At 38.3% G+C, this 26,237-nt stretch overlaps 1 protein-coding gene across 1 annotated transcript in view; it reads left to right on the forward strand.

Moving 5' to 3' along the window:
* The first annotated feature begins 2,302 nt into the window (after positions 1-2,302).
* The window catches only part of ppp1r9ba (protein phosphatase 1, regulatory subunit 9Ba), a 42,418-nt gene continuing 18,483 nt past the window's right edge, over positions 2,303-26,237 (forward strand). Inside the window, exons 1-2 of the mRNA XM_079874784.1 lie at positions 2,303-2,419; positions 4,146-5,549. Coding sequence (XP_079730910.1) covers positions 4,203-5,549 — 1,347 coding nt within the window. The 5' untranslated portion in view covers positions 2,303-2,419; positions 4,146-4,202. The remainder of the gene's footprint in view (positions 2,420-4,145; positions 5,550-26,237) is intronic.

Raw genomic sequence — 26,237 nt, forward strand, 5'->3', positions numbered from 1 at the left:
TTGCTCTTTAAAACTGTGACATCTATGGTGTCGGAGAAATTTACTGAAATATAATGTCCACTACAGTTGACAAAAGTCTATTCCTGGTGCTGGGTCCCAGGAGGATATAGGTTATCGTGGCCACAAGATCATTTTGTGGAGGTCCTATGTTGAGGCAATGGCCACGCAAACAAACCTGCATGACCATAGCAACCTGGGTTCTGCCTCAATGCAACTAGGGGGAACAGGACTATTTCTATACAACCAAATACCTAAGACAGATTGATTCCTAAATCAGGGCATGAAATGTGGTAGCATATTGTTTGGAGTGATAACTGATTTTTTTTTTTTTTTCTGGAAAATTAAACACAATCTACACAATTCATAACAATGTAGGCTAACTGCAAAACTGGAAAAGGTTAAAAAAAAAAGTACTATTTTTTTGGCCAAATTTAATGGTAATCTAATATACCATTCTTTTGAATATCAATAATCTGCTTTACGTACACTCTAGCATGCTACCTTTTTCGTCACCAACTCCTGGGCTATTTACTCACCTATACAGGATAATAATGAACTGAGCAATGATGCATGTTTAGCAGTTCAGTACCCAGAGGTGGCACCCTGTGATCTGTTTGAGTCTGATCAATGTCAAACAAACAATAGCTAGTGTGATCCGATTTCAATGAACACACTCATGCATAAAAGCCCAGTGCAGGGGGAGTCTGTGTGTGTGTTATGTGAGCAGTGAGATTAGTATCAGAGGAAATATGGGTCACCATGGCAGGCAATATGCAGTGGAGGTGTTGCTGGGGCAAACCACACATGTGTTAGCAAAGAGACTGGAACTGTCCCTGAGGAAGTCTCGATCATCTGCTCCTCCTGCTGCTCTGCTGTCACCAGGAACGTAATGAGAGAGTCACACTTCAGTATAACTTTGAATTAACCGTTTTCATAAATAGTATGTAGGATATTCAGGTTTTCTAATGCAAAAACTGTAAAGCATGAAAACAGCTTGTGGTATTTTTGTGCAACCATTTCAGTTACACAGTTCAGGTTTTTTTTTTGTTTTTTTGTTTTTTGATGAGTTTGTCATCTACAAAAAACTGATAATGTGGGTCATCGTCAATCCAAAATATTATCATATTGTAGTCAAATATGGGTGTTTGTTGGCCAAAGCTCATATCTCCCGTACATGATTCCTAGCCTACAAACAAGATTGTCACAGATGATCTGTCTATCTTTTGTGCCTGCAGTGTGCAACATCACGGGCTGAGTAAAAATCTTCTTTATCCCTTAATTCAAATTTCTTTGCAGCAGCATGTCAAATTTCAATGCAAATGGAGCTGAAAAGGCTGTCCCACTTCATCTTCAGTCCATATTCAGAGCCCACAGACACGGTTTCCACAATCACAGAGTGAAAGTGTAACAAAGACTCCCCAGGGTGTGGGATTCCATACCGCTGTCCTGGCTACAGTCTGGACAATGGTTTGGGATATTCTGAACTTCTAAAACTCCCCACACGATGTCGCTCTCTACACACCAGCATTTGCCTATATACGATCAGAAAGAGGGCCAAATGTCGATGAAGTGAGTCTTTCTTATAGGCATTTGCAGTGGTTTGATTTAGAGATTCAAAGGATACAGTACAAATCTATCTATCTATCTATCTATCTATCTATCTATCTATCTATCTATCTATCTATCTATCTATCTATCTATCTGTCTGTCTATATATTGGCAGGATTTGTCAGCAGTTTTCATTACATTGAAAGCATTTATAGTCCTGAAATAGAACATAAATAGGTCGAATTAAAGAATGATAAGAAATTGAAAATAAAATAAAGGAAGGGATCAAGGAAAAAAATAAATAAAATAAAATAGGGCGAATTCACATTTAAATATGGAATATACCACATTGAAAGAAGTAGCCTATCTATTTATAGTCAGAAAAATAAAGAATATATAAAAATATTTAAATAAAGAAATACAGGAAAAGACCGAAAAAAGAGTTTATTAAAATGGGATACAGCTAATATGCTACACATGGTTGCCTATGCTTTATATTGCTTATTTTCTTCTATTTGCTTACTGACTGTACTACTACTTTGTATGCCGCTGCTGTGTATTATTGTTGTGCCAAGTTACCGGTGTATGTATCCTATTGTATTATGCTTAAAAGGTTAAAATAACCTGCGATGCTGCTGTGTAGCCTACTTGCTGCGAGTTGGAGAGAAGGGCACAAGCGGGAAGAGAGAGAGAGAGAGAGAGAGAGAGAGAGAGAGAGAGAGAGAGAGAGAGAGAGGAGGGGGGCATGCGCGTCACACGCTCGTGGGGGGAAATCAAGAGGGCGAAAACGGCTCGTGGACACAATGGATTTGCGAACCAATGGACTTTGCGTTGATTAAAGGACGGAGTCTTGATGAACACGAGAAACAAGGTACGTTCAGTTTTTTGAGGAGAGCGAGGCACGTTGTATGTTGCTCTTTTCCTCGTTTTCTTTGATTCTAACGGTAGAACCGTTATTTGGACGGTAGAGGATGCAGGAAGTCGAGGCATCATTGCAGAGAGAGAGAGATAGAGAGAGAGAGCGGCCCGCTCCGCAGGGTCCTAATGTGATGTTTTGACAGGCTGCAGTCTCAATCTCTTGACACTCCTTCAACACAATCAGCGGCGCAGAAAATATATATTTTACAGTTTACCATTTTAATCAGCGATTTGGTTTGTCCTGCACACTAGGAACCTCTCGATCTAAGCGAAATTAAAACGACAGCCGATGTTTCGGCGCCTGAAGGCTGGTGGTTTCATGCTGCCAAGATAAGTAATCTACTGGCATCAGCAGCAGCAGCATGGGATCACAACAAAGCCTGCCTGTCCATGCCAGTATGCATGGTATTTCCCAAGGATTTGTGCACCGTTAAATATATATCAAATGACTTGAAATTGTGTCATGTTCTTGTGTCTCTGTTTACGGTTTCGTTCATGATCTGACTTCCTTTATCTGACAGAAAGATCAATTTGACGTCTACAGAGATCCAACTGCGTTTTGTAACATGGTAGCTGGCTTCTTCTAGTTGGTCATTTTCTTGTTTAAGCTGAAATTTCTCTCTAAAAACCAGCTTGGCCACTTTAAGATGGTTTGTTGCTGGTTTAAGATGGTCTGTCATCTAATCACCATCATAGGCCATCTATAAACGAGCTACCATGTTCCAAAGCACATCTGCCAGTCTTATTTAAATACTGTTGTCTGCCAAAATGAATATTTTATGTTTATGAAAAGCTTTGAAAACATTGTTATGTGAAATGTGGGCAATACTTGAAAGTACTTGTCAAAGAAATTAGAGTACGGAAGTGTTTCGCATCAGTGCGTAAACCGTTTCCTTTACAGTCTTTAATGTTGTTCAAATTTGTATGTATTGAGCCTGTATTTATTTATTTATTTTTTAAATGTTCTAAGTTCAAATGTAGTCATATCTTCATTTACTCCTGTTTTAGTGCAATTTTAAGTTACAAAAGTGTCTGTGAATGTGTCTTTTCTGGCTTTATGACCCTGGGACATCTGTGTGGCCATGGTAGAGGTGTCAATGAATGCAAAAACCACATTATGGTACTTAACATGTAGGTGTTTGCACTGAGGAGCTACGGTTTATGGTATTTGTGGCCCCTACTGAGTTATCAAACATATTTAGGCACTTAAACTACACTTAAAATGAATTAATGCTATTGCATTAGATGCAACATATCAAACCAGGTCTCTTTTAACTTTTTACTTTATGTGAACTTTATGTGTGAGCTTGAGTTCTGAGAACAGGCCTAGCATAATTTGTCTGCAGATGCCACTTGGTTTAATATTTTACATCTACATTTTTTAATTTACCAGACACTTCTAATCCAAATCCACTTACAAATGAGAAAAAATGTTCAAATGACTTAACTACAAAGCGACTTAGCCTAATTCATTCATCCCATAATTTTTAATCTAATAATACAGTGAAGTTCACACATTTCTAAGTGTGGATTTAGTGTTTAAAGGGCCACCCTTTATAGATTTATATTTCTGATAAAATATGTCATTTATTTTTGTCTTATTCATACTTTCTACTTCTCTTTTTTTTGCTGATGATGGACTGATCCTGATGGCTGCCTCTCCTTATTCATTCAATAAGGAGGAGAAGCAGAGGGCTATGCTGTTTCTGCTTGTCTTTACTGCTGTTTGATTAACCATGATGAAGACTGAAGCCCCATCTGCAGCCAGCGGCAGCACTAGCACCACCCTTGTAGCAAGAAGTGCATCGCCGCACAGGAATGCCTATGAGGCTGGAATTCAATCTCTCAAGCCGGTAAAAGATTCCAGTGCTGCTAATGGGGAGGATGGAAAACCTCGACCACAGGGCCGGGGCCGCAGGTACGGCTCCAATGTGCACCGCATCAAGAACATGTTCATGCAGATGGGTTCTCCCGGGGATGAAGAGGATCCGTCGAAGGCCAAAGCCCCAGACCAGACGATCCGACTATCCCTTCCCAGAGCAAGCAGTCTAAATGAGAATGTGGATCACAGTGCACTGCTCAAACTCGGCGGGACTGTGTCAGAGCGGGTTAGCCGCTTCGATGGAAAGACTGATGGTAGCGGATCCCGTGGATCAACCACAGGCATCTCCAAGCTGCAGGAGACACGGAAGATATTTGAACAACGTCACATGCAGGAGAAGCAGGCAGCGACTAATCGAATCCTGTTAAAGAAAGAGCGGGCGTCAGGGTTCCAAGACAGTCGTCTGGACGTGGTGGTTCGCTTCAATGGCAGCACTGAGTCATTGGACAGGCTGGATGCAGGCGACTGTCCCGCAGATGCAGTGTCCCCTACGGTCAGCCAGCTGAGCGCAGTATTTGAAAGAGTAGACCAGCGTAACAACCTTCACCGACCATCCTCAACCTCCCCGCTGCCTTGTACCCCGGCCAAGGTGGAAGAAATCAACTCCAAAGTCACCACTAGAAAGGCACGAGCCTTCTCTCCAATAGGAAATCAAGAGGAGGGAGCTCAGCGCATAGACCAAGAAGCTGCACCTGGGAGTCCGAAGAGTAGAACAAGGATCCAACCTGATGGACCCAATAGCAAACCATCCAAGGATGTGGCTTCTGACAGTGCTGGCACAGTTTTCGATACCTCCAGGTCAGAAGAGATCCAGAATGCATCAAGCAATGATTCCATACCAGGGGAGCATGCAGCACCGGATGCTGGGAGCAGACTGGTACAGGCGGATGTCCACGCCTCTCTGGAAAACGGGGAGGCCACCAGCAGCCATGAGCCCTCAGAACAAAGAGAGGAAATTGGACAGGCCTATGCTGAGGAGGAATCCCACAGAGAGGATATCTCAGAAGCAGATCTGGTGGACATCAGCGCATACAGCGGGATCGGAGAGGACTCTGGTGGAAGTCAGCTGGATGAAGATGAGGAGGCTGAGGAAGATGAGGCTTATGAACCAGAATCCAGCTCTTCAGAAATCCCTGGGTTGCCTGTAGAAGATGAACCACCCCCCAGCAGGAAGATTTGTTTCAGTACAAACCCCATCAAGGTAAGTGCCTAAAATGTGTGAAAGCAAGGACGCATTGTTTAATAAACTGAATGCATTCACGATGCAGTGTACACCACCTTAAAAGCTGTGGGCACGGTTTCAATTTTAGGCTTTCTGAGGTAAATTATGATAGCTTGTAGCCACCATTTTGAATGAATAATGTGGATTGGCAGGGTTTGGATGGCTGCAGGAGTAGGAAAATAGAAGCTAGTCTTTGAAGATTGTATTTCTTTGGGGAATTACGCCTAAAAGTGTGTTTGTTATTGGTGTGACGCACAAGTAGTAGATGCCTTTGTCTCCTTAAATGTTCAGACACAGATTCTCTAAGAAGGGAGGACTGCTTCACTGCTTGCAGAGTCATCTCCGGGCACCGTCAGCACTTTGATATAGCACACGCATGCCACTGGCCCTGCTGACGGCCCATTTCTGCTGGTTTAAGACTGGCTGTTTTCAGACTGCATGGTTAGTCAGGTGCTGCACAGTGTTCTTAGCATGAGAGTCACATGGTCGTGTTCCTCTGTGTTTTGGCGACTTTCACATCTGAATTCGTATTCTTGAGACAATGGCACATTCACATGATGACCAACACTATCAGAGCGCCATCGCTTCAAAATGTTCATGAGCTCAACAAAGGGATAAGTTGTGTTTTGGTCAAAACAGTCAGGTACTTCGCTCTTCAGGTGTTAGATTCACAGCATGGGAATGGCCAGCTCCTAGTGAAAGCACACCGAAGGCATGCTGAATCTAAAGTGAATACTGTGTAATCTCACTGATGTCAATGGGATTTTATACCAGGGGGTTTGCCTTGTGTTGCAAAACTGTGGCCGTCACGGTCCCTTTTTGTTCCTAGTGTAGAGAAAACATACTTTAAAGCAGAACAACGATAACTACAGTACTTGAAATGTATAGCTTTTTTAACCTCATTTGGCTGCATTTTGACCTTTTCATTGCAGATATTCAATAAAAATCAGGTTGGAACACCTGTAAACACCAGCTCTATCAAAGCCTGTTTGCTTGTCAAGTCTTGTTTACCCTATACAGAATTATTCCGTTTCTATCATCCATTTCATTCTTAAACATTCTCCCTTTTTTCAACATCTTCCTCTTTTTCCTCTCCCTTTTTTCTCTCAGCTAGACTAAAAGCTCTTGTATCTGTTGATCACAGCCTCATTAGTCTCTTCTACTCTGGTATCATTATTAATATTTTAACCTAAAATATCAGAGGGTATTTTTATGTAATATTTGACTGCAAAGGGGTTTGGCTGACAGAGACATTTTGGGAATACCTGCAATAGATAATACTTGATACCTAAATATAAAATCAAGTAACATCTGTATGCAAACAGTGCTAGACATTGTGATACTAACTTTACATTTCACAGACATTATTTGTCATCACTTTTAACTAACTGCTTCCAGTATCAATTTTAATGGATGAATGAAGTCAGTCTGACCACAGGTGTGGATGATCATTAACTATGAACATGTTCTATTAACATTTGACTACCAGAAAGTGTGAGTCTTCAAAGCAGTTGTTTAATATTTTCACATTTGTTAAATCTTTGTGCTAGCTAATGCACAGGCATTCATACCTTTATAAAGTGTTTAAAGTATCCAAATTTGGGACCACTTTATCTCTGTTTGTGAGGGAAAGGAATGGAAAAAAAACTAAATTTGTGTCCTATGTCTGCTGTTGCTTACATGTTAACATGTTACATGTTGTTGAATGTTTGCTTGCATGAATAGGCGTAGTCATTGCTCATTGTACCATCTGTATTCTCGTTGATGGTTAGTGTTCACATCTAGTTCATAAAGTGGCCTTATTATTAAGTGTTTTGTGAGTCAAGAGTCGTGGACAGACTCTCTTATCCTCTCAAAGACAGGAAGAGCTACAGCAATTTTAGGGCAGGGAGGTGGTTAACTCAGAGCTGTTGGTAGAAGTTGACCTTTGGAGGTGATCTAAGACTGGTACCAGTTCATTTCAGGAGTGAGAAGCTCTGGGTTTAGATGCGAACAGATCCTAAAACAGTGAAAGTGAAAGGTTTACTTTATACATAACTTTAGGCGGGAAGAAAATCAGTACAGAGGAAGTGATATTCAAGTTTGCTAGTCTCTGACTAATACTAGCCTATATGGTGCATAGACAAATGAATTCCCCTTTAACACACACACTATAAATTCAATGTGTTACTTGCCGTTTCTTTGTAATTATTTGTGAAATGTACTAGCAATATCTCAATGAAAATTGTTTCCTATAAACAGTAATCCACCACAGCGTAACATTGCACTTATATGTTGCTGTTTAACAGCAGGAATAAACTTGTTTTTGGACTCTGTCTGATTGTCTCAGCTGGCATATGTGTGCTTTAGCAGCTCACAACCTCAACACATTGTGTCCATTCCTGCTGCTAAAAATAGTTGCGTTCTCTTCACTTTCACATAATCCAGAAAGTCTTACTCCCTGGCCCTGCACTACAGGTGGTGGTGGAGCTGAAGGTAGCACTGATTCCAGGCAATAACACAGGGAATAATAGAGCTGTGTGTTGTCGTTGCCTTGCTGAATGAGGCCGTTATTATCAGGCTGCAGCAGGAAACTGACAAAAAAAGGAAATGCTGCCTTAAAGGGGCAGTGCAGGTTTTTTTAATGAGAGACTGAAACCCATTGATGCATCCGTTCGGTTGCCTCCTGCAGAGGGATGTTGAGTTGCTTTTGTTAGACCCAAACTATGCCTAAACGAATCTAGCATGGGATCATACAGTAGCTTAACACGCCATTTTTGTTCTCATGGCAGAGCTGATGCATCATTCCACGGTATTTGAAGAATGATGTCAAGAGCTGCTGGGTAATAGGGCTGAGCTAGACAGTAGCCTATATGTCACATATTTACAATATATTTTTTGGTTTTATTATTTGAATCATCATCAGTGAGTATTTCAATCATCACTTAAATGCTTTAAAATTATTCAATAATTATTCTTTGGTGCATATTATTACTGTTTTGGTGCATTTGAATAAAAATGATTAATTTAGTGAATAACAATGCTGAAAACATCTTGAAACGTGTTTTTTTCTTTTTTAACCTTCTTTCATTAAAAGATATTGAATCCCTTTAAGGAATTTCAGTCAGTGTTATTTTAGTTTTATTTATTTACTTTTATTTATTTTTTTATAAATATATAGAATTAGCTTTTATTTTGTGTTTTGTTAGTCGTGTGCTTTGTCATTTTTCTTCTTTTTTTTTATATATATATCCTTAGTAGCTCATTTTTTTGTATTTTTTTATTTATTTTTACAATAAGTGCAAATAGCCCATCTTGTTGGCAGAGGTTATTTACACTAACTCCGCCCACTGACGTCTGGTTGGGCCAGACAAAATTACAGAAGACGCTGGTTGACAACATTAGCAATAGTGTAGGGGTAAAGGGGTGTTGCAGAAAGTTTTGACGCAAATCGACCCTAGTTCAAATCCGCCTTTTGCTGAACTCGCTCTATTTCCTTTTCCCATCACATATAAAATCGGAAAGACATTTATTTTCAATTAGAATGAAGAAAATATTCGAAAAGTGAAAATAAAGTGTCACTAACGTGACTAACTAACGTGCATTTAATAATAAAGTGTTTAATACTTAGGTTTAGGTTTAGGTTTAGGGAGGGCTTTATTGTCCAAATAAGGCGACATCCATTTAATAATTGTAATAAATATAATCATTTACACTCTATTTTATTACCGTTTAATGTACAACAACACTGAGGTGCAAATAGTATCTGCCACTATTTATAAGTATAAATAGCATCTAGCTACTATTTATACTTATCGCAAAGAAAATACGGCTATTTTTACATAGTGTAAATAGAATCTATCACTATTTTCATTGTGTAAATATCATATTGCAAAGAAAATGCAGCTGTTTTCAGGTCACTTAGTGTAAATATAATCTATTGCTATTTAAACACCGTAAATAGCAGCTATCGCTAAGAAAATATGCTATTTACACTCAAATAGCCGTTGCCTTATTTGTTCACAATTAGTAATTTTAGCCTTCACCATACCTAGAGATTGGCATGGAGTACTTTCCATAAGATCATCTCTCAATGTAAATCAAACCAGCTATTAGGCTAACTGAAATAAAACCATGCCAATCTCTAGGTATGGTGAAGGCTATGTGATGATGTGGGGCTATTTTAATTCCAAAGGCCAAGGGAACTTTATCAGGATGCATAGTATCCTGGATCCATGAAGTAACTGGCCTTTAAAAATAAAAATCTGCCTGCCTCTATGGGAATTTAACATAGGGGTGTCCAAACTTATGCACCCTGTATTTTAAGGAAGAACATTTATTTATTTACGATACATTATTCATTCACAAAGAAAATTGGTGTCCTTAAAGGTTGGATTTTTCCTAATCTTTTTAATTAAGGCATTAAGTTCAATTTAAGTTCAAGGATTTTTTATTCCTCTTTTTAGGCAACTTTAGCATGGGTGTCTAAACTTATGCATAGCAATGTATATATATATATATATATACAGAGCCGGACAGTAACGGAGTACATTTACTTGAGTACAGTACTTAAGTACAATTTTGAGGGATCTGTACTTTACTCGAGTATCATTTTTGGGGAGTACTCATGACTTTACTCAAGTACATTTGAGAGGCAAATATTGTACTCTTTACTCCGCTACATTTCTATCCATAACCGTGAGTACGCTTTACTTCTTCTAAAAAAATAATAAATAAAAAAAAATGAAAAAAGAAAAAGCGAGCGACAGTGCGCGAGAGAGACCGAGTGTGTCTGCGCGCGCGACCGGCTCTCTCTCTCTCTGCTCGTTCTTTCAGTTAAACATGCGCCCTGTCACAAGCGGCAGTTCATCTACTTTACTCACCGATCAAATAAGACTTTGGCGGGACAAAAATTCACTTTGGCGGGCGCTAAAACAAGTTCAATGCAGGAAAATTCATGCGTGAATTTAACTGAGTAGTACATGACCATGCACTCGCACAAATGCCACCACATACAATTTGAACTCGCACATTCTCAATAAAATGGTCGCATATTTGGTCGCAGTCTGGAACCCTGTGATTTGATTGATGAAAAAAAGAGAAACTCACATGTACACACAATTGTTAGCTGAATTTTCTTTTCTGATATTACACATTAATGTAAGCTGAGCATTTGCGTTGATGTTCTTGAGTATGCGGTGTGTTTAACACAGTCGGTTCAAATGTGGGTGCAAAAAATCCATTAAAACTCTAGCAGAGGTTTGTCAGAGCGTTGCCATTGTGCTATTGCCTTGTGGGCAAGTGAAAATGTTAAATAAAGCAGCATGGTAAAAAGATGAAAATGACTTGATTTTACTTTCAATTTCTTTACATTCTCCAAGGTATTAACTAGGGGTGGAACGGTACATGTATTCGTATTGAACCGAATCGGTACGGGCGTCACGGTTCGGTACATGAATTTACACGGAGAATACGGTATAAAAATAAATAAAACTCGCGTGCAAATTAATTAATGTAATGCGGAACTACTGTTAGATACGCGGGTTCTTTAGGGACACCTAATCTGTAGCCCCGCCTTAAGCTAGGTTTGTTTATACCTTCTGTCTATGGTTTATACTTTCGCCTGCCTCCGCAGCGCGAGCCTCCGCTGACCGTGCGCGCGCCTCCCCAAATGGACGAGGCATTTATACTTCGCGCTCGCCGGTGTATATTCTTTGAAACGACAGGGTGCGACAGGGTGTAATTGTCCTCTAAACCATCAGGAATCAGCGGTTTGAAGTAAGGTAGGCTACACTCGTGAATGTTTATTTTAGTAAAACAACACTTTAGTACACCAAAACCACACAGCAAAATAATCGTGTAAAGCAGTAAACCAGATTATTCCTTGTGACATTAGAAAAAAAAAAATGGATATGAGAACGTAACCTACAACTAAATTAACGTTATCTTACATAATTTCTAAACATTTTTATTTAGTTTTGTGAACCTTTTTATAAAACATGGCCATTTATTTTTATTTAAAGGGCTGATGTCTGCTATTGTAGGCTCATTTTGTTAATGTAAGCAACTAATTTAGACGCAAGAACTGGGTGCCGGTGCTGTGAGATGTACATGCTCGGCCAGATTCGGCTCGAAGTCGTGCGTCTTCGGATGCGGAGCCGTGCGCTAAAAGCCGTGCACTGCACACCGCCAAGCAAAATGTGGCCTTGCACACCCAACGCGCATGACCGCCCACACCACAATGACGACATTTTTGCCGCGCGCACCCTCGCGCTCGTGCGTCCGCACATAAATAAGAGATGCTTTATTTTCAGTTTTATAGCTGATTGTCTTATTTTGTTTACATCTTACTTTACACACTTCAGGGCAGGCTGTTGCAGCTAGCTCAGGGGAGAGACTGTATGACACTAGGTGGTACAGCCTGAGACATGCACAATAAAAAAAAAATTGCCTTCTGCATTTTTGTTTTGCTTTTCCCTCCATTGTACCGAACTCGTACCGAACCGTGATGTCTGAACTGAGGTATGAACCGAACCGTGACTTCTGTGTACCGTTCCACCCCTAGTATTAACATTAACATTTTTCATAACTCCATGTAGGACGTTTCTGTACATAAATGTAAGCACTATGGCAGTAGTAATGCAATATTTAGAAAATGTACTCTTGTACTCTTGGTACTCAAGTACTTTTAAAAACAAGTACTTCAGTACTTTTACTTAAGTAGACATCTGACTGTAGTACTTTTACTTGTACTTGAGTAAAATTTAGCAAGGGGTATCTGTACTTTTACTCAAGTAATGAAGCTGTGTACTCTGTCCGCCTCTGTATATATATATATATATATATATATATATATATATATATATATATATATATATATATATATTGCTCAGCCCTATATGAAGTTTATATGCACGTTACATTGGCATATTAGAAACATCTAGCATGGTTTCTGTGTAATTAAATGTCATATACTTGAGTTGTTTTGTCTGTTTTAGCCTTTGAGGTTACCAAACATGCCAGTTAGTTTGCCAGAATACCCTCCAACCTTCCAATTAGAACGCTGATATATTGCGATCCACTCGTGTACATTGGTTGAGAAAGACAGACAGAGACATTGTTAGGCAAGCTGAATAATATACTGAAAAACAGGGGGTGGACTGCTTAAATCCTATAGAGGGCCTTTGGCTAGCTTTTAGGTGAGGTTATTGATTGATGTATGGCCTCATTTTGTTAAACAGTTCTTGCTGCCCATCCCCTCAGTCAGTGGCTGGCTAGTACTGCACACAGTCAGATCGTGGACGTACAATCTGTGGGCAAAAGGCTGTCAAACATGTGCAGTTATAGAGTAAAGACTCTATGAAATACATTAATTGCCTGGTGATTAAGGAACTCTTCATGTTCCGACCATTTTCTGGTTGTTTTTCTCAGTTAGGAAGTGAGAGCATTAACAAAAGCTTGTTTGTAGCTTTCAGTGACTGAACAGAACATCCAGACAGTTTTTTCTCTCTCTTTTAAATTTTTTTTTGTCTGGCATTTAACACAGTTTGCAATGATTCTTAGGGAAAAAATAGGGGCTTAAGTACCAAGCAGATTTGGTCATGATTATTCAAAATTTTTAGTTGAAGATGGGATCAAAAAAGGAGAAGAATGTAAGACATTTTTTGATATGGATCACTGTTTTAAAGCATTTTTACTACAGCTCATTGGATAATAGTATTCAAAAGGAAGCCTTTTTTGCATTTCAAATAGTGAATGATTGTATTGATGTAACGCCTCCAGGCCAAACCCAGACACCATATTTACAAGCCTTCCGGTGTAAAATGAGGTTAGACTGCTGCATCTTATATGTTTAGGCTAACAGCAGTCAGGCAAATATGACTTGATGGCCAATATTCAAATCTGACTTTAATTAAAGAATTAAAGGTCAGCCAATATCCAGATGTGCACTTAATTGGATGTGACAAAGACAACTTTGTCATTGATGTTTTATATTTTCAGGATGTTGGTAGATTCAAGCCAATTTCTAGTACTTTTGTGAAGGAGTTAGGACCACATTTATCAGGGTTTTATTATCTTTTGCATTGCGCCATCTTGTGCTGCAGTAGTAACTGATTAAATGTAATCTGTATAATGACGTACTTGTAATTAGATTATATTATATTTTAAAATGCTTGTAATCAGACTACAGTTACTTTATTGATTAGCCTACATATTATTCACATTCTTTCACAAACCCCATTATCCTATTCAATTCAATGCGATATACGAGTTAGGTCAAAAGTAATCTAAAAGTAGTCAGATTATATCACCTGAAATGTGTAGTGTAATGGATTACATTACTTTCTAATTTTTATCATGTAGTTTGGAATCAGCAACAGGCTACAATTTGCAAGTAATCTATCAGCACTGCAGCTGCAGTAGCTATATAATGCATATACATGTGCATGACACATTAAGAGATTAGCACTTAACTACAAAGCATTGGTAACAGATCTAAAAGCATTGGTGTCAAATCAGGGAAAATCTGTCATTTCCTCCATTGATTTTCTCTGATTAATTCTTTCTGGTGTTTCTCAGTGGCCTGTCGTCAGTTATTTTTGCTCCTGGGGAGAGATGGACTGGCTACGAAAGGAGGTCAGAGGTGCTTCTGTCTTGTCAGATGTCTTTTAAAATGTGCTCTTGCTCAAAGACAATATTCAGCTGGCCTCACATGCTGTGAGCCATTAAGTGATGCTTATCTTTTTATGATAGAGCTCTGCATTCTGCATCAGCTTTGCCATCTTAAAAACCTCTTTCATTTAGGCTGGCAAAGATTGTCTTGGTATGAGACATACATTATATCTGGAGAAATAGCTTTATTGGATGACTAACAAAGCGGTATCAGATTGCATAATAGTTATAATAATGGACTGTGCAAAAGGTCTCTCTTTAGCTCTGTTTTCTATGATGACAAATTACTGTATATGCCTTTAAACTTGTTCTGATTTAGTGATATAAAGCATTATTGGTTTTTATAATCAATACTTTACTGATTAACATTTACATTTATTTATTTAGATAATAAGCTAATAGCGTTTATCCAAAGCAACTTACAAATGAGGTGCATCACAAGCAATATATCATAAGAGCAATATTTGCAGTACACAATGCCAAGTTTTTATTATAAAGATTTGCACACGAACTAAAGCAAAAGTAATGCAGAAACCATTTTTTTTTTCTGCTTTAGATAAGCTGAGGTAAATTATTAATAGGCTGTAAAAATAAATGCATAATGTACAATGTAAATATTTATAATACTGGCTAATAATATGATGCCATTATATTTTTATACAGTAATGTCCCATAAAAACACAACCAATGCACAATGTGAAAGCACAGCAAACCTCTAACTAGTCATTAAGCAAATATTTTTTTCCAAAGTGTCTTGTTAAAACACTTATTATAATGACAAGAATTTTGGTAAACATCACATTGCTGATCTTAAATCTTTCAGTTTTCAGCTCAGATCTTTAATCATAAGGTCACTGTCTTTCCTAGTGTAAAAATTCTGTGCGTAAGCAAGCTTAATACAACAATGTAACATAATCGCTTAGTAGTGCTTTCTAAAGGCATTTGTGTTTGTTGTTGCTTGCTTTAGTCAACCTAAGCTCTGAAACAAAACCTTGTGGTTTGACACTTATTTCAGCTGTAATTTCCTCATAATTATCCCAGATATTTTCAGTATGGAATGTGTCCCACTCTGAGCTCTCTTTGTTACGGAGCAACAAAACAAGTGGATGAAGCGCTGGCCAGTATCTTTTTTATTCGTTTTGGACATCAACTAGAGAGAAGCAGCATTCTTTTGGTGTTGTTTTGACTGAGCTGATAGGGACGGAGTTATTATTTGGTGTTGTTTGAGAGTCAAAGTCTTTGTCTTTCTTGGTCTTTAATGCACCTTTAGCCACTTCTAGTTCCCGGGTAAGAAATGCCAGCCGAGGCAGCAAGCAGCTTTTTTCCCCCTCTGTGTGGGAGAGCAGAAAGTCAGCCCTTGGATAACTCACAGGGAGTCTGTTGAAGAAAGGTTGCCAGGGTCACGCTGGAATGCCCAACGCACTCGTTTATTTCTTTCATTCTTTCTTGTTGCTGCCGTTTCTCTTTAGCAGTCTTCTTCTTCGAGCGCTTGCTGTCTGGAGAGAGAGAAACGGGGCACACTGAAACCTCTGTTCTCCACTTCTTCATCGCTCTCACGTTATATCACACAGCCCTTTCCCGTTAACATTCTCTCTATTAAGCTCTCACACATGTGCCTTCCAAAGAAGTTTGTAATATCTGAAGAAAGCTGTCTGGTAGCATTCCTAATCGTATCAATGTCAGTTGTTTGGTTGACGCGTTCAAGCATTCAATTTGAAAACTTCAGCTTTTGCTCACAGAATCTGCAGGGCCTATAACAGGACCATGTTAACCAGCCAAACTTTGCCCTCCTCCTTTTTAAAGGGGTCATAAAAGAGCTCAACGTACTAGAAAAACATACTGGAACTCAAAACGTCCTCCCCAGTCCAACAAGATCATTTAATGAAACTAGGCTGCTAAAACAACTCCCTCTGAACTTTAGCAACCACAGCAACTGTGACACTTTGGCTGATGAGAAATGCCTTAGTATGTCATTTACATTTTACATAGGATCCCTGGGCATTTCAGTCCGATGCATATAACTGTTAAGTGCAGATTGTTTTGTGAATTCATCACAAGAGGATGAAGGAGTTAAATTATATTAGACATGAAATCACTGTAGCTGGAGCACAGACAGTGTTATTGGGAATTTTGTATGTGATTTGGGCGCTTAAAGGTGCAGTAGCACAAAATGTTTACAAAATTATTTCTACACTGTAAAAAATATTTGTAGTTTTTACAGAGAAAATACTGTAAAAATGCTGTGATACAAATCTTGGTGACCTGTAATACACCTTACCGGTGTACCACCTGCATTATTATGGTAGTTATCAGTACATAAGGTACCAGGCAGATTTTGCTACTTCAGATAGATTGTTTATAAGTTATAAAATATACAGGCACCAATATGCCAGAAAACATTGACACTGAATTTTTTACGGCGAGTTTCTGGCTCTCACAGCTGCCGTTTTTTAATGTAGTTTAGAATATATTTTTTTACAGTGTATGAAGGTCAGTGAAAACTACAATACGTTTTTAGCTCACATACATTTTTACTAACATTATTCATGGACCTCAGGGGAGAAAAAATTATTCAAAAATGTGATACGACCCTTTTAAGAAACACTATATCTCACCCGGCCATTGACTCGATAATCTAGTATACTGTTTTCTGTCTTTACACTATGATTAACACTCCAAATTGGTGGTTTCAGGCCTGGGTTTGCTTTCCACATTATTCATGCATGATCTTGAATCTTCAGGTCATGTTTCTCTAAATGTTTCAGCAATACGGATCACACTCTGAGGTCCTCCCTTTCTGACACTTATTTTGCTCTGATAACGGATCCGCAAATGGGTATTCCTGAAAGCTGCAGCGAAGGGACCTGGAGTGGAGGCAGGCACAGAGCCAGAGTTGCTTTTTCATCTCCCTTTTCTTATTAAACCCATTTGTTGTGCACACATCTTGACAGCACCACTGCAGATTCGGTCTGCAGCTTTGCCTGCTGTCAATACTTAAAGGGACAGTTCACCAAATAAACATAGTCATCATTTATTCACCCTTGTGAATGATTTCTGAAGGATCATGTGACACTGAAAACTGGAGTAATGGTGCTGAAAATTCAGCTTTGCCATCAGAGGAATAAATTGCCTTTTAAAATACATTCAAATCGCAAACAGTTATTTTAAATTGTCATAGTATTTCACAACATTACAGGTTTTACTGTATTTTTTTATCCAGTAAATGTTCCCTTGATGAGCTTTAGGGACTTCTTTCAAATACATTTAAAAATCTTACCAACCCCAAACTTTTGAATAGTATTGTAATTATGTTCGGAACAACATTTGGGAGAGTAAATTATGACAGAATTATAATTTTAGGATGAACTATCCCTTCAAATCTTGTCTGGATGTCCTGTAATGTTCCTGAAACAGATTGGCTAGAGTTACTGACACAAGCCATTCAAACGTGCCGTGGAGTTAATCACAAAGGCTTTAGTCGTTCAGTCCCGAGAGACAGCATTCCAACGCTCTGAATAGTCCTGATGCCGAGAGACTGTAATACAATTAGTTACATTTGTGTGTTTGTGCTAGAAAATAACAGCTGGTCAGTCCCTAGATCAATATTACGGTAGTATTAGTGGAAGCAGGGCCAGCCATTGTGGCTTGGACAGGAAGCTCTGAAGGCATGTGTGTGTGTGTGACCATGATTGTTTTTCCTTCATCTGGTAAGCCTATTCATTTCACCCAAAAGAAACTTGAAACACCCACTGTCCCATTTTACAGACTCATAACAAGTACAGTGCTGACTTATAATCGAATCAAAAAACTCACATACACATATCTCAGAATGTTTGGTGTTGGGTTAGTGTCCATCAAAAATCCCTTCTTTCAAAAGGCTGGTTCACCTAAAAATGGAAGTTCTCACTACGTCTGAAATCAAATACTTCCCTACTATATAGTATCGCAACAGATTAGTATGTCTGAATGCATAGTATTCGGAAAACAGTAGGCGAAAAGTACTCGGATGACCTACTACTTCCGGCGAGATTCTGAAGTCCGCATTTGCTGGACATTTTACTATCCCATGAGGCCAAGGGAAAGGATTTATGAATGCATTCACTTAACTATCGGGATATCTATTGATTATTTTTATTTTTTTCAGAATCTATATAAATTCATTTTAAATTGCTTTATTTTAGTCCTTATTGACAAGGTGGAGGAAAGTTACCTCTTTTATTTAATCAGAGGAGGGTGATATGTGTTGTATCGGTGAGTATTACATGACGTCATATCTCTTACTAGTGGACACGAGAAATGAAAAATGGCAGTAGGAGAGATATCTACTGATATACGACCTGCACCATCATGTATAAGTGTATATTGGTCTAGAGTTGAAAAAGCAAACAAAATTTGCAATGCATACTATAGCAATATCGATCGGCACCCAAGTATCGTGATAGTATCGAATAGGGAGACAGGTGTTTCGTCCCAGACCTTCTACCCACATTCATTCTATAAAGAACATACTTTTATAATGGTCGCAAAGTAAGTACAAATTCAAATGTAGTACCTACACGATTTCAGACACACCATCTCTCATGATTTACTCACTCTCATCATGTTCTAAACCTGTGTTTTTGTCCATACAATGAGAGTCAATGGGGTCCAATGCGGTTTGGACTCCAGTGCTCTTCAAAATATCTTTTGTGTTCCACAGAAGAGAGAATGTCATACACATTTGAAACGACATGAGGGTGCGTAAATCGTGACCAAATTGTCATTTTCAGATTTCATTATCTCTAAAAAAACTTTTAAATCAAACTAAAGCAATAGTTTGTCTTTTTGAGATGTCATGTAAACACAGAACATGCTTTTAGCTCTTCATCCATGTCAAATCGCCCATAATGCCTCAGTCACAGACTGAAAGCAAAGAGGTCAAATGTCCTCAGGAATCACAGCCTCTTGGTGGGATTAAACCAACAGGTTGATTCTTAAGGATTAGCAGTGTGTCTTGCGAGATTAGAGAAGTGCAGCATGTACCCTACAAAAACCTTTGACTGTTTCATGTTTTCACAGATTTATAAACCGTATATTTAGATACACTACTACTCAAGTTTTTTTATTGATATAAGAAATGTTTTTTGAGCAGCAGATCAGCGTATCAGAATGATTTCTAAAGGATCATGTGGTGGCCGGAAATGATTAGTTCAGGCGTGAAACTCTGTTTGCGTTCAGATTGGTTGTTTCAGTGTAACTTTCACAGCAAATTGATTTTACTTATTTCATTACTACTTCTCTTTATAACCACAACACCAAATGAATACATTAACTCTCCATGCTATGCGAATTCTTATTTTCGCCCTCCACCTCCCCAGCACCAGCTGTCTAGATCTGATACGGGGGTCTACCTCTCTCTAGCTGCCACAACATGTTTCCCTTCATTTTATGTTCTGACCATTTCAAAATAAAAGGCCAAGAATTAAATTAATGTTCAATTATATGAATATAAAACAAACAATATTGACTTCTAAAGCCACTTTTTGTATTGTTTTTTTCAATCTGTTTTCAGTTCAAAGTCTTTAAATTATCTTTATTGCAGGGTTTTTCTTAGTATATATCGACATGCAAATAATTCAGCTAATTAATCAGCATATCACATAATTTGATTCGTCTGATTGACAGCTGTGGTTACGTTTTGGAGAGATGATTAATGCCATATTGCTTAAGATCAGTTTTGCCAGCAGACCTTAGCAGGAAGATCGCTGGTGTCTGTTTATTTGTTTGTATGTTCAGATGTGAAAAAGCTGAGGGTTTGAGGGTTTTGTGGTGTTCTGTTCTCTACGTCTCTTAACCTGACTGCACTGGAAAGCTCTTAGAGCTGCTTGTGTACTCAGTATGAGTGAATCCTTCAAACACATCCATGAAAAAGTCTGCTTTATCAGCCACTTTCACACATGGAAAACATGAAATTGCTGTATAATTGCTGGGCAAACTTTTCAGGTGAAAATATAACATCTGTTTTTACACAAGCAACAGCTTACCGTGCTTTAAACAAGAAATTTGTCACCTCTCATACTATGGATCTTTTTTTACACATTGCACCAATATAGAACTATTAGTCAGACATACTGCTCGAGCCAAATTCATTTCAACAACAGTTGTTCACACATGACCTCTAAATGGAAAAATGTAATTAAAGTTGCTGCAGAGGCGTGTACGTCACATTTGCCCTCAAATAAATGTATGTGACCTCTCAACTCTATCATAGCTGAGGAAGGAGAGCTGTAGTCAAGCTCTCTGGGTCTCTTTTTCTAGATGGATGAATGCATGTCTATATTTTAATCATGTTTGAATATTTTGTATAAAAAAAAAACTATTATATATGGATAATTGCTTGACATTTATGCTGTAGGAAAACGAGGGTACACATTGTGATTCATTATTAAATTAAATTAAATTAAATAACATGAAGAAAGAAATTCTTACCTTGTTTGTGTTTGAGCTTCTGCACTTTTGTGCAAACAAAGCCAAACTAAAAATAATGACTCTTGGGCTGAAATGCAGACCATTGTCTGATGATGTAAGAGACAGGTTGATGGATCGATTGATTAGTTGATTGATTGGCTTCTCTTTAATGCCACTCTGAATCAATAGCACACAAATGGGTGTTTTAGCAATGTATAGATTTAATGCCATTTTAAGTCCTGGAGTGCGGAGGGAGTTTTTAAACTGGTTAAATTAAGGTTACTACAACCTTGGGGTTGCACATACTATTCGACTAGTCGACTTTAATGCTCTGCCATGACGCTTTAAGCTTGATGTTGACTAGTCACTGGTAATGGCCACTTTTACGCTCCGTTTCCAAACAGTTAAAATGACAAATAAATGCATACTCTGAGAGCGCTCCACAAGATTTGTTTGATTATACCATCTGGATGCTCAAAATTGATCGGGTGGAATATGCATTTTAACACACACATATACAGACAGTAGCTTGCACATCACGCGCAGATCGAGCGCACACAGAATCATTCAGTAGTGCAGAAATGTATTGTCAACACTGTTCTGTGATCAATAAAATATCTGAAAAGTTCTAGCATATATTTCTTAGTAACTAAAACCCACTGCTTCACTATCAGTAGAGAGACGTTGCCAGGTAGAATTAATTCACATGCAGTCACTCTCTCACTAATGCATTCATATAAATGTAATCTTTACTGTGCTAATTTTTCTGTATCTGATTTAGAACGAGCAGAAATCTGTGAGAAATATAATGACCCAACAACAAAAGAACTGATAAAAATAAGCTGTTATAGGAGCAATAGCCTTGTGAGCAGCGCTGTGTCATATGCCATTGCTGTGCACAAGGCAACCCGCGTTCGAGTCTCAGCTCGAGGTTCAGGCTTATTTGTTCATTAATGACATCATCAGCGACTAGTCGACTCTAATCACATAAATGACGATTAAAAAAAATCTGAAGTGATTCAACCCCTACTACAACCACTTAAAGTGTAACTTCGCCGATTTTCAACCCACTTTGTATTGTTACAATGGCGGTAGTATGTGTAAATTAACCATTTTTAATTGTTCCCTGTGTTACCTGGACCGAGAAAATCACATTTAATTCTCAGCAAAAGTCCAACTTCCACATTTTGTTATCCCCGCCCATAGACAGTCAGATCAACAGAGGGTTATTAACAGAACACGCTATGGCAACAGCTTTCTTACCTTAATGCAACAAGGGTTTGCTTAGGGTGGAACTGACAGAACAGCAACTTTTTTCAGTTTTTTTCCTCTCCGTTTGGCCTAAAACACTGTGTTCATTATCATATCGTTAACTACAAACACAGAGGTTTTTCAGATTTTCCATCACTGTGTTCTCTCCATATTTACAATTCTTTTGCAACCTTTAGCCACTGTCTACAACATGCTGGATCTGTCTCTAGAAACCGAATGTAACTCACTCCCGCTAAACGTTTACTTTTTGAATTCAATACAAATCAACACCATTATGACTACAAGTTTGCTAAGAAGTATTTCCTACTAAAGCAAAACGGTTTTTGACTCTGGTAAGTGTATTGACTGGGACTGGCTTTGGATGGAAACATCCCCAGTGCATTATGGGTGTTGAAGTTTTCCTACCTATTTGGCAAAAGGAAAGACAGCCTGTTTTCTCTAGTCTGGTTGAACCGATTTAAAAAATGTTTTGCCTTTCTACTAGCGCTACAAGATTGTGATCTTGATTCAAACACCCACGTGATCTCATTCCTAAATGACAACGATTCTCTTGTGTCTATTAAACCTTTGACAAAATTACACCGGGACACTCAAATCTGTGTTTGCGCTGCCGCTGACCCAGATAAAGCAGTTGTCATGTATAGTATGAAACAGCTTCACAAACGTCTTTTCAACCACACATTGTCGTTATTTTTGTGTTACAAATATTCATGTTATTATTACAGAAGCACTGGGATAAAAGTTTATAATTCAGATATAAACACTGATGTCTGCAGAGGCGATCAAAATAGAGCAAATCACCTTTGGAAAGTAACTTTACTTAACGCTTCAAAGTCAAATAACGATTCGATTGATTACGTCGTTATGCCAACTAGTGGTGACTGTTAAAAAATGTTATTTGTCATTGAATCATTCATTCAAAAACGGAAAAAATGTGTTCAAAAATGCTGATTCATCCAGTAATGAAATAAGTGAAGCATTTAATTACATGATATTTTGTTTAATTGTTTGTTCAGAATCGTGCGAGACTCGTAGATTTATCCAGAATCATGCATCTCTACTTTTAACTGTAAACAGCCAAGTTGAAAGCCCATTTTGCCAGCGCTGAAGTGCCCCTTTAAATGGAAAATTAAGCTTCTGTTGTAATTTCCTAACTATGATTCGAACGAGGTACAAGAGTTACACAAAGTTAAGTTACACAAAGTTACACAAAGGTGTTAATGCTAATAGTTGCTGTGTTTCTGACTGTACTTACTTTGACAGTGTTGGCGACTTTGATCTTAATCCGCAACTTCCTGTTGTCAAAGTTGGCATCCTGTTTCTTTGCTTGTTGCGTTTATTTTAAGCATAAATGAGTGAGAGTTGGCACATTGTAGTTCATTTTTATCACAGATTCAAAACCCTGCTCTTACATACCTGCTTGTAATTTTCAAGTGAAGCTTAAGATCCTGATTTGCAGTGTTCAGGGTGCAAATAAACTCTTAATGAACATTGAGCTTTTGGAGAAGGATTGTGGTTTGAAAGATTTTCGTTAGTTATTCTATGATGGGAGTGCATTTAAATTCTCTAGATGGCAGAATATTATCCATCTCATGCCCTTTGATGATAGAAAGTTTTTTGAGTAAAAAAAAAAAAAGAAAAAGAAAAAGAATGTGTGCCGCCTGATTGTGTATTTCTCTTAGTGACTTTTAAACTAGATTAGGATCAACTTCCTCTATTCACATCACAGCCACAGCTGTTTCAAAAGAGAAACCACCACCCAATGATAAATGTTTATTAAAGGAAACACAGGAAGACAGGCATTATGGGTTAGTTGTTGGCACAGATCTGGGCTATGTGTTTGGAATAACGTACCATATTGTTTTCAACATTTACTGTAAGATTATACAGTAGCTAGAATATTATCACTACAGCTGACAAAATATGCTATATACAATGAAGCATTGTTACTTTAGTATTATTTCTATAGTTTGTATTCATATTTTAAGAGAGAACTTTTATTTTTTAAATATTCAGCTTTTGACATTTTTTTATGAGTTTTTTTTTTTTTTTAAATATAATATTTAAGTTTAATTTATGTGATAAATAGGAAAATAATGGTTCAATGATGCAAACAGAATTCAATTCTGCAGTAAAGCAGCTCTAAAATGACAGTAGTATTCAGTTAAAATCAGTTCAGTGTTGATTCAGTTTGGTTCAAGAAAATGTAATCAATTGTGGAACGAGTTCAATTCAGCCATAAAGCAGCTCTGGAGAAAATAGCAGCCACGTTTTTTGTTTCAATTGATTAATTCGAACATAATGTTTAAATGAACGCTAAATGAAGTGATTGAGTTGATTTGCGCATTCCTTTGCCCAAAAACAAGGCATCAATGAATGAGAGTCTTTTATTCTATTCAACAACAACACCAGCTCGTTCCGTGCGTCATACGTCATTACGCCATCATTGCACAGGCGCAGAACGTTCCAGTGTCGTTTTTTGAATCCGATCAAGTGTTTGCATGTCTTATCAAATGGATTAGAAAAGGTTTATTCCACCCCTTTCAAACCGATTGAAATTTCAATTGGTTTGGGCATTTTTATTCCAATGTTGTTTACACTGAGCATTTTCATTTGGATTGGACTTTTATTCGGAATACAATGCTCCATGTAAACGCACCTAGTGATGTCTTCATCCAGCTCAGTTCAGTTCTCATTCATTTGTGTCAAGTCACTAATATTGCTGAATATTAAGTGTCCCCATCTAAACAATCCTATATGCCACAATGCTTGTGCTCAAATTTCAATCTGACAAATGAGCCAAAAAGTAGCATCTTTTTCTTTAGGCATAATATGATGCGACAGCCAAGAGTTTTTACATACATAGATTAAAGTAATAATTCTATAATTTTAATAATAATAATAATTAAATAATGTAAAATGACTGCATTTATTCTTGAGATGATACCTGTTAAATTAAGCATGCATATTTACATACATTAAGCTTTATGCTAGTATTTTATTCCAGTTGTTGTCCATTATCATTATCCGAATATCTAAATATTCAGTTCATGTCTGTTTCATTAGTCTACATATTTCATAAATGTTTAGGACTTGTCTTCACAAATTAATAATAATAATTATAGTAATTCACTACATTAATATAGCGCTTTTCTTGGCACTTAGTCTAAGGACTTTACACAGAAGGGGGGAACTCCTCAACCACCACCAATGTGCATCATCCACCTGGATGATGCGACTACAGCCATTTTGAGCCAGAACGCCCACCATACACCAGCTTACTGGTGGAGAGGAGCCTATCAGTATATGGGGATGATTAGGAGGCCATGATGATGGACAGAGGCCAATGTGAAAATTAGGCCAGGATGCCGGGTTAAACCCCTACTCTTTTTTTCGAAGGACATCCTGGGATTTTGAATGACCACAGAGAGTCAGGGCCTCGGTTTAATGTCTCATCCCAAGGACGGAGTAGACATTCAACAAAGTTGATCTGCATTATGAATATTAAATAGGAAGGGAAATGAAGGAAGTGTTTCAGTGCTGTTTTGACCAACCTGCAGTGTCTACGCTGTTGTGGGTCTCTCTCTCTCTCTCTCTCTCTCTCTCTCTCTCTCTCTCTCTCTCTCTCTCTCTCTCTCTCTCTCTCTCTCTCTCTCTCTCTCTCTCTCTCTCTCTCTCTCTCTCTCTCTCTCTCTCTCTCCTCTTGACCTGTCTGTGGGGGATACTGTCGACCACCCTGCAGCTGAACCACGTGTGACTTTTCAGGGCTTTAATTATTAGCAAACGCAGGTTGCTAAGAATATTTGTCACAACCTTTCAGAACACCCGGGGGTTTCTCATGTGTGCGCCGGTGTCACTTTGTATTAGTGTTTGTGAGTGTGTTTGTGTCTGTGGAGTGTGTATCGGTCTGCATTTAAAGACAATCTCCATGGCAACCAGGCGAGGAGTGTCAAAACAGTGCCTAGAGAGCCTGATTTTCACCATGGCTCGGAGAGAAAGGCGTTAGTGCTGTTGCTTGCTCGGAGAAGAGCAAGAAATAAACTGGAATACAAAAGTGCATACAAAGGAACGCATTTGTGTTTCTGTCTGCATGTGTTGCATTGGGGTTGAATTGAAGATCTGGTCTGGTAAAACACAGGTTTAGGGTTCGGATGAGCGGTTATCCATTCTGCCACCATTGTCACTTTAAGCTAGATTGCTGCAAGTGTTCTGTTCCTGTATGTCCCTTTGGGTAAGATGAGTCTGATACTGAAAACACATAAAAATGTGTTATATTTAATAAAAAAACTAATATAC

The sequence above is a fragment of the Squalius cephalus genome (genome assembly GCF_949319135.1).
Source record: "Squalius cephalus genome assembly, chromosome: 1".
NCBI lineage: Eukaryota > Metazoa > Chordata > Actinopteri > Cypriniformes > Leuciscidae > Squalius > Squalius cephalus.